The sequence below is a fragment of the Urtica dioica genome, chromosome 10, assembly GCF_054948205.1.
Source record: "Urtica dioica subsp. dioica isolate 48M chromosome 10, U.dioica_male_clone48M_v1_H2, whole genome shotgun sequence".
In the NCBI taxonomy this organism is placed as follows: domain Eukaryota; kingdom Viridiplantae; phylum Streptophyta; class Magnoliopsida; order Rosales; family Urticaceae; genus Urtica; species Urtica dioica.
In genome coordinates, this window is record NC_142765.1 from 3,867,606 (window position 1) to 3,876,231 (window position 8,626).

An 8,626-nucleotide genomic window follows, 5' to 3' on the forward strand; every position below is an offset into this window, starting at 1 on the left:
TAAAAAAAATAGTGAGCAAAAATTCGAAAAAGATCTAGGTAATTGAAGCTTACACGTCCAAGTTCACCGGAATGTTCGAAATGGTACCGAAAAATTATAGTTTCACGCACGACGAGTCGCACGTAAAACTTGGGGGGTTAATGTTATGGCGTCATTTTTCGTATGGGATAAACGACAATCCAAATGCAAAAACGACGCAAAACCGGAGGACCCCTCTGCCAGGACTCACAAAACCAGAGGATCCCTCCGGTAAAACTCACAAAACTGGAGGATCCCTCCGGTAGAACCCACAAAACCGGAGGATCCCTCCGGTAGAACCCACAAAACCGGAGGATCCCTCCGGTAAAACTCACAAAACCGGAGGATCCCTCCGGTAAAGCTCACAAAACCGGAGGATCCCTCCGGTAAAACTCACAAAACCAGAGGATCCCTCCGGTAAAACTCACAAAACCGGAGGATCCCTCCAGTAGAACCCACAAAACCGGAGGATCCCTCCTGTAGAACCCACAAAACCGGAGGATCCCTCCGGTAAAATCCACAAAACCGGAGGATCCCTCCGGTAAAATCCACAAAACCGGAGGATCCCTCCGACCAAGTTTCCATAACTTTGCACATTCAAAATTCTATAAATACCCTTCCCTCTAGCGCCAGGATCCAAAAAAAATTCCAAGAGAACAAAAAGCTCTCAAATCTCATAAACTTCTAGAAGCTCTCAAAACTCTCAAATCTCCCAAAATTCCCAAAAGCTCTCAAAACACCAAAAAAAACCGGAAAAGAACGTGAAGAACGCGAAGAACGCAAAGAACTCGAAGAACGCGCGCGAAGAACGTGAAGAACACGAAGAGCGTGAAGAACACGAAGACCGACTATTGGCGAAGTGACGAGGGGCCGGAAACCACTTTTTGGTTAGACAAAGACGACGAGAATAGAAGAACTTCACCACACCTGACCTACGTGCGGTCATAGGGTCTGACCCTAGATCGAACCACGGACGGTTCTGAATGCTAATCCAAAAACGCGATTAACAATATATAAAGAGTAATGTATTAATTTAATTTGCTTTTGAAGTAGTGGTTAGAGATTATGTTGTCTTTGTTTTCTATTTGATGTCTTGCTATTTTTTTATATATAAAAAAGGCCTCAGTTTTTGCCTAAGGCCACAATTCATATCCCTGTGCTTATCTTAATTTCGTAATGTTTGGATATATATTTGCATGCACGTACTCTAATAAACAAACCAGCGTTTGTAATTTGCACTTAGTTAGATTTTCATTTATAGCAAAGGTTGTTTCAGGGTCCATGTGTCCTCTATATAATCTTTTTGTGTCTCTAAATTTCATTGAGAAATGCTAAAAGCTCCAAAACCTGGTCATTCTTCTAGTAAAAAATAAAACTTATGAACTTGAGTCATGATTAAAAAAAAAAAAAAAAAAAAAAAAAAAAAAAAAAAAAAAAAACCCTACTACATTTGGTCTTAATGTCCATGACTGAACAGACTAATTTTTCCAAGGCTTTAATGAATCTGCACTTCTACACACACATATATCATATTAGTTAAATCACAAAACACCCCATTATACAAAAACTGAATGGTAAATGTATATATTACTGTAAGACTCACAAAGAAGTCAACACACCGATCCTCTCAAGTCTCAAGACGACTCCTCTCTCTCTCTCTCTCTCTCTCTCTCTCTCTCTCTCTCTCTCTCTCTCTCTCTAAAACCATTGAAACCACTTGCGTTGATGATGTTCGGCTCTAGTCCCGCTCGGTGGAGTTATGGTGATTCTGTCTGCATTTTCGGAAACCCATCTACTGAAATCGGGAGAAGAGACGAGATCTCCCATGGCTTTCTTCGTGGAGTCTCTGGTGAACTTTTCCCATTCGGGTTTCGAGAATCTCCTCCTCTCGGGTGTGGTGTGGAAAGTGGAAAGGTGTAACTGACTTGAGTTGCTACTACTACTCCCAATAAAATCTGAAAATAAAATAAAGAGCGTATAAGAAAAATACATGTCCAATGTAATAATATGAAAACCTTTAGTTTTCCTTTTTAGTATCGAACACAAAGCGTATATACCATGATATGCAGTTGGCAATGGAGAAACGTGGAACCTTTCAGATCGACTTGGGAATCTGAGATCTTCATTGCTCGGTGTGTTAAGCATGTAATCCTCGGCAATCGAATCATCAGTAGTTAACGAACCGTGCTGCCTTCTAAACAATTTCTTCACTTTTCTGCTCAAGCATGAAGAAAAATCATTCACCAGGCAAAAAATAAAAAATATGATCTACAATACACGCGACGAACTACCAAGATTTTTGACAATTGAATAACAAATGTTTCATCTTTCTTCTCAATTCCAACATCATTCCGTGAAGAACCTCGCTCATTTATGTTATTTTCTGGTAAACAAAGTAAGAAAGATAGTTTTCCTCTTCCCGCAATTCTAGTACAATCAGTGTGCCTTTTTTCTATCATAATAGATCTTATATATAGACTAACGACTTATAACTATCCTATATCTCAACTCTTAATCATCTACTAATTATCATAAATCCTAACACATTCCTATTGATACTGGACACAAGTGCAATCAGAGCCTCACCTGTAAATACGGCGAAAGATCCGTAGTTTAAAGATTCTTTTCAGGAGTAAAGACACAGCCATTCCAAACAATAGAGCTACAGATCTCAGTTTGAGGTCCAGGGAACTCTGAAAGGTTGGACATAATAGATGTCGATAAAGCAACTGGTAAAACTTATGATAATACATTCATTCAGACACAATGGATCGAAAAGAATAGACAACCTGAATAATCAAAAGACCAGCTAAGATTCCGATCGACGATTCGACAAACCGGGCTGTTCTTGAATCAACCGATCCTTCTTCTGTTAGTATACATTTGCGAACTAACCAGAAGCCCACCCATGATCCGTCTAAAACAATAAAAGCCAGCAGAAATACCCCCAACTGCAAGTAATCAACCATGAAAAATGAAATAGGAATCTTCTCAGGACTAAAATCATTTAACAGATATACTTGATAATAAGTTTGAGCCAACATTTGATTCTTGGTCGGCACTGAACTTGAAAAGATACTCAGGATTCAGAGTTTTTCTTATCATTACTATATGATATTTTAGTAGATTTTTTAATTACTCAAACCCACAACTATATATGTATGGGTGTTGGTGTTTTACAACCGAACGAAACTAAACTCTCTGGCCTAAGAATTCCAGGTTATAACAAGATTACAAGATCTTTTAGCCGAGCGACAAAGCAAGTTTCAGATCCGCAATAACTTACAATATAGGAGAAGACTTCATCTATTCCAACCTCCGTCAGAATTGAACGCCAAAACGTGTGGAAGTGGTATAAGAGAAACGATAGTAACCCGACCTAATAAAATCAAATATAGTGAGATCAAGATTCATAACTGTTAAAGAGATTGGCGGATTAAGAGGGATTTCAGGCAGATACCCACGATAGATGAGTAAATTAAAAGCGCGGTCTTCGGACTGGTGGGAAAAATCTGCATCACCTTTCTCAATCCCTGTTCAACCAAAGAAAACAGATATAATATTGACTCGTCAAAAAAAAAGGAAGTGAGATAGAGCATTATTCTCTTTAGTAAGCTTCATTACCTGAAAAAACACCATTAATATCACAAGAATGGCTCCACTAGCTACACAACCAGCGTAGTAAAACACTGCCGAGTGGCTCAGAGAGTAGTTCAAACTCATCATAAATATGCCCAATACCAGATAAACTACACGGTATAGACAAAATTCTGCAAGAATAATTATAAAAAGTTTACTGAACCAATATGATAAATGTAAGGTTTAGAGTCTTTAGACTAAAGAGAAAAAAAAATATTAATAAAATCGAACTTACCTTCTTCAATGGAAACCTCGAAGCTTTCCAAGGACGAACCAACCGTTCTTATATCTAACAAATGGTGGTCGAAAGGCGAGATGGAACGAGCCCATGAACTGTTCGAAATTGTCTCCCAGTTCTTATCAGGACACATTCCTATCCCCAAAGTTGTATTCCTAACAAAAAATTGGGCATCAATTTCTATAAATCTGGTAATTTCTTCCATTGAATCCAATTGGAAAGAGTTCGAAGATGATCGACTCACATGTGGAAACAAACTTGGGCCTTTGGCAAGTAAACACCAGAATTCCTTCCTGATATCTTGACAATCACCGAGTGTGCGAGTTTATCCAGATTCTTAACCCTAGACAATCCATGGATGTGAATTCTTTCACATGCCATTGAAGATTTAAACTTCGAATCATGACAAAATTTCGTCTCCAAGCCATGAGGTAATCTCAGCTTTTTAGTAGAAGAACCAACAACTACAAAAATCCAAAAATTAGCACTTAGAAAAGCATAAAAATCCATTTCAGAAACGCATAATTGTTTAATTCTGAAGCTCTGAAGAAAGAAATCGAAATTAAAAAAAAAAAAAAAAAAAAAAAAGGCGAATTTCAGTACCTAAAGAAAGTTGATTCGGTGATAGTTCTGAGATAGACCAACAACGAGTAGTCCAGAGGAAAAGAAGCAGAAAAACGAAAAAGCTTTTGCCTGTTGTACCACAAGTAGCCATATTTGCTTTAAGCACGTCACATTTAATGATAAAATTAAAAAGCGGGAATATATTACACAGCGAGACGAAAGGTATGGATGGAAAATACGGAACTCTGGTGAGGTTATTTGTGTCATTTGGACTTGAGTCTATGTAGATTGGGCTTAGACTCTCGGCCCAAACAGAAAAGCCTTAAAAGTTCCGATCAACCAATAAAATAAAATAAAAATCGTTAAAAAAAAACAAACAAATTAGAGAATTAATTAATTATTTAAAAATAAAATGTTACGCCGCCGAGGAAATCCACAGATTTGGGAGCGAAATCAATCACTCTGACTGATTATCAATTTATCGTCACCCCCAAATGTAATTACAGTAATTTTCAGAGTTTTGACGATCGCTGATTTTCATTTTGTTCTATTCTGTGAAATTTAATTCGAATTCTTTTCTGTTTCGGTATGTTTGTTTTACTATAGCCGTTCAATCGGTGATTTGTTCCAGTGAATCTTCTCACCTGGACCTAATGAAGATACTAAATCGCTTATGCATTGCTTTGCTTGTGGTGGCTACGTTCCACGTCAGCGTTCTCGAAGCCAGTTCCGGCGATGCCGATCCACGTTACAGGTATGAATAAACCGTTGTTCAGAGGTTTTGAGATTAATTATAATCTCGGTTTTCTTTTCCAGTTTAATCATTATCATTCACCGGATTGCGATAATAATAAATAAGTTGATGAGCCAGATTACTGTAGTGATGTATTTATGAGTACATTTCGAATTTTTATTTTATTTTTGGTTAACTTAGTTGCTCTAAGAATCTGAAGCCAGCTATTGAAAGAAAGAAAAGCTTCGAACATTGAATTAAGTTAATTGAAAGAAAGAAAACTTCCTTAATTTGTTTGAACATCGAATTAAGTTCTTAGTCTTTCCTCTTATCTTTTTTTTTAATGGATTAGGGTTTGTGTGAAAGAGTGTGAAGAAACTGGATGCAAATTATCGTCGAACGGTGTGCCTGTCAATGGTCCGTGGTACGTTCAAGAACCCATTTACTTGAAGTGGAAGCAATGGGAGTGCCAGAGTGATTGCCGCTACAATTGTATGGTCGAGAGAGAGAAAGAACGAGAAACTCTCGGCTCCGGTCCCGTAAAGTATCACGGAAAATGGCCGTTCAAGCGCGTGTACGGATTACAGGTCCGAATTGGTTTCTTTTTTCGATTTTTTTTTTCTTTTTTTTTGTGACAAAGTAAATCCAATTCCCTTTTTGCTTCAGGAACCGCTATCCGTGATTTTCTCCGCTCTCAACCTCGCGACGCACTTCCACGGTTGGCTGACTTTTTTCGTCCTTTTGTACTACAAATTGCCTCTGACGAAGAACAAGAAGGCTCACTATGAATTCGCTTTCCTATGGCACATTTACGCGTTCCTGTCGATGAACTCTTGGTTATGGAGCGCCGTTTTCCACAGCCGGTGAGGTTTCGGTTTTTTCTATGCGCTTCGCCTTTTGTACATTCGGTTTATATATACTTTTTACACATTTTGTCGGGCCAAAATGCAGAGACGTGGATTTGACGGAGAAGCTGGATTACTCATCTGCGGTTTTGTTGCTCGGTTACTCGCTTATTCTCTCGATTCTGAGGAGTTTCAACGTGACTGTCGAGGCTGCCCAAGTCATGGTCGGTGCACCTTTGCTCGCCTTCATCACTACCCATATACTGTTCCTCAACTTCTATAGAATGGATTACGGTATGAACATTGTGATATCAAATTTGCTCAGCTTATATATGCTTGTTTTTACACCGCCTTTCCTCTGTTATATCCTAGGCTATTGTTCTTTATTCTGTCTTTTCTTAGGGTTTAGTTTATTGCTTTTTAATTGAGTTTGAAAGAAAGCCAATTTGCAGAGCAAATGCGCCGAATAAGTTGGTGAAGTTTTGCATTGAAGGTTGGCGATAACGAGTCCTACAAGCGGTTCTCCGTGCCTATCAAATTCTTTCAGTTTTGAATACGGCCTCGAACAAGTCGCTACATTTCTCCTTGAATTTTCTGTTCAAAAGTTCACATATTAAATTTATGGAATTGGTATAAACTGATTGGTATGTGAATATTGATTCTGCTTTTAGACGTGGTGAGATTAGGGTTTTAAATTAGGGGGTTTTTGTTAAATGGGAAACCAATTTGCAGAGGAAAGGCGTCGAAAAGGTTGGCATAATTTGCACTGAAGTTTGGCTAAAACAAGCTCCAAAAAGTGATTCTCCGTGCCTACCAAATACTTTCAGTTTTGAATACGGCCCCAAACAAGTCGCCAAAACTAAATTTTAGATTTGGTGTATAGACTAGCCTTTTTTGGTCAGACATGATATTTCGAGACTCTATCTAGGAAATAGTGAGAACTGACCAATGTTAGACCCTCGTGGATTTAACCGGGTCTAACCCGGACGCCATGGTTCTCTGAAAGAAAAAAAAAAAAAACTAGTGACAACTCTTGATTTATCTCAATACGAAAACCCAGGGATTTCGGGAACCAGTATTCCGTTAATTCGAGCTTTTTTTTCATTTATCTCCGTTTTTTCGAATGGTAAATATTTCTCATGGGTATTATATCGATACTTTGCTCGACATTCTAAATGCTTTATTTCAGGTTGGAACATGAAAGTTTGCGTGGTAATGGCTGCGGTGCAATTGCTGACATGGGCGATATTCGGCGGCGTGACTCGCCACCCATCCCGGTGGAAGCTGTGGACAGTGGTGGTGGCCGGCGCGCTGGCGATGCTCCTCGAGATTTACGATTTTCCCCCATATCGAGGATTTCTCGACGCCCACGCCCTCTGGCACGCGACCACGATCCCTCTCACCTACATTTGGTGGAGCTTCATCAGAGACGACGCCAAATTCCGAACCTCTAACCTTTTGAAGAAGGCAAAATAAATAATTAAAAAAAAAAAACATAGCTTTTTTTGCTTAGAATTCTCTCTTGTTGTGTCTCCTTCTTCGGTTGTAGTCATACTAACCCAGAAGAAAAGATGGGTTTGGAAAGAATCCTTTAGATTTTTTTATTATTATTATTAATTTTTTCAACTAAGATTTCTTGTTATGTAGAATTAATCATGCTTTTCTACTTTGGAATCACATTTGTTTCTTTCACTCACTGACCGTACTCTAAATCTTGTCTCCATTTTTTTGGGGGAATTATTTCCACTGCATATCTTCTGAACACATTACTACAACCTAATAATCATAACACATTTTTATGTGTAGTATTTGGTGTTGTCGGTCGTTTTCGGAAAACCCGAGATACCGAGAAGGTACGTCGCTCAAAGGGCCGATGGTCAGGCCGGAGGTCCTGAAGAGCGGCAAGCCTCCAAACCCTCGTCCAAACTCTTGACTCCTTGAGTCGAGCTTAGCCCCTCGAGTTGAGACTTGAGTCGGTTCCTCGAGTCGAGTCTCGCTCTTCGAGTTGAGCCTCGAGTCGGTCTCCTCGAGTCGAGCCTCGAGTCGGTCTCCTCGAGTCGAGCTTCGCTCCTCGAGTCGGTCTCCTCGAGTCGAGCACCGACTCGAGTCCTATCCGTCGAACAAACATTTGTGTCATGAAACCGAAACACCAAGCCCACAATAGCTCAACGGGCCCGGAAGCGAGACGATCGCGAAAAGCCCGCAAAGACGAAGCCTAGCGCGCGCCGCGCCGGCAGGACCGCGCAGCGCGCATTGAGCAACGCTGCCCGCGCGCCGCGGGTTGTGCGCCGCGCGCTGAGCGGCGCAGACCGCGCGCCGCGGGTTGTGCGCCGCTGCTCCTTAGCGCGCCTCCTCTTGAAAAGGGGCGCGTTCCTAGTCCCACTGGACGCCAAATGACCCCCTTAAGGTCCCCAAACACCTATATAAACTCACTCCCATTGAGGGGAAGATCATCCATTCATCTCATATCGATACGCTCGATTTCTCACTCTTCTCTGCTTCTCTTGATGCCATTTTTGGCCTGAAGCATTCTCACAAGTCTCTCTCGTTCTCAGAGGTTCTGAAGCACTCACGGGAACTCCCCGGACG

At 40.3% G+C, this 8,626-nt stretch overlaps 2 protein-coding genes and 2 non-coding genes across 5 annotated transcripts; 3 read left to right on the forward strand and 1 right to left on the reverse strand.

The window, feature by feature from the left end:
• Positions 1 to 1,421: 1,421 nt before the first annotated feature.
• Positions 1,422 to 4,650, reverse strand: LOC149383123 (uncharacterized). Its single transcript, XM_089628249.1, has 10 exons — positions 4,499 to 4,650; positions 4,140 to 4,359; positions 3,893 to 4,050; positions 3,643 to 3,788; positions 3,483 to 3,551; positions 3,305 to 3,397; positions 2,808 to 2,969; positions 2,605 to 2,711; positions 2,076 to 2,233; positions 1,422 to 1,973 (listed from the first exon to the last, which is right to left on the reverse strand). Exons 1-10 carry the CDS (start codon positions 4,608 to 4,610, stop codon positions 1,717 to 1,719), a joined length of 1,482 nt encoding a protein of 493 aa, XP_089484375.1. The 5' UTR covers positions 4,611 to 4,650; the 3' UTR covers positions 1,422 to 1,716.
• Positions 4,651 to 4,830: 180 nt separating this feature from the next.
• On the forward strand, positions 4,831 to 7,701 carry LOC149383124 (Per1-like family protein). Of its 2 annotated transcripts, none has more exons than XM_089629478.1 (6): positions 4,831 to 4,955; positions 5,066 to 5,213; positions 5,545 to 5,779; positions 5,859 to 6,055; positions 6,144 to 6,331; positions 7,227 to 7,701. In XM_089629478.1, exons 2-6 carry the CDS (start codon positions 5,113 to 5,115, stop codon positions 7,511 to 7,513), a joined length of 1,008 nt encoding a protein of 335 aa, XP_089485604.1. In that variant the 5' UTR covers positions 4,831 to 4,955; positions 5,066 to 5,112; the 3' UTR covers positions 7,514 to 7,701. The 2 variants fall into 2 exon arrangements, with proteins under 2 accessions (XP_089485604.1, XP_089485605.1); XM_089629479.1 differs by having other exon boundaries at positions 5,091 to 5,213.
• On the forward strand, positions 6,489 to 6,617 carry LOC149383125 (small nucleolar RNA snoR86). The gene has a single exon (XR_016301934.1). It is a non-coding gene; the product is annotated as a small nucleolar RNA snoR86 (small nucleolar RNA).
• Positions 6,769 to 6,897, forward strand: LOC149383126 (small nucleolar RNA snoR86). Its single transcript, XR_016301944.1, has one exon. It is a non-coding gene; the product is annotated as a small nucleolar RNA snoR86 (small nucleolar RNA).
• Positions 7,702 to 8,626: the final 925 nt, after the last annotated feature.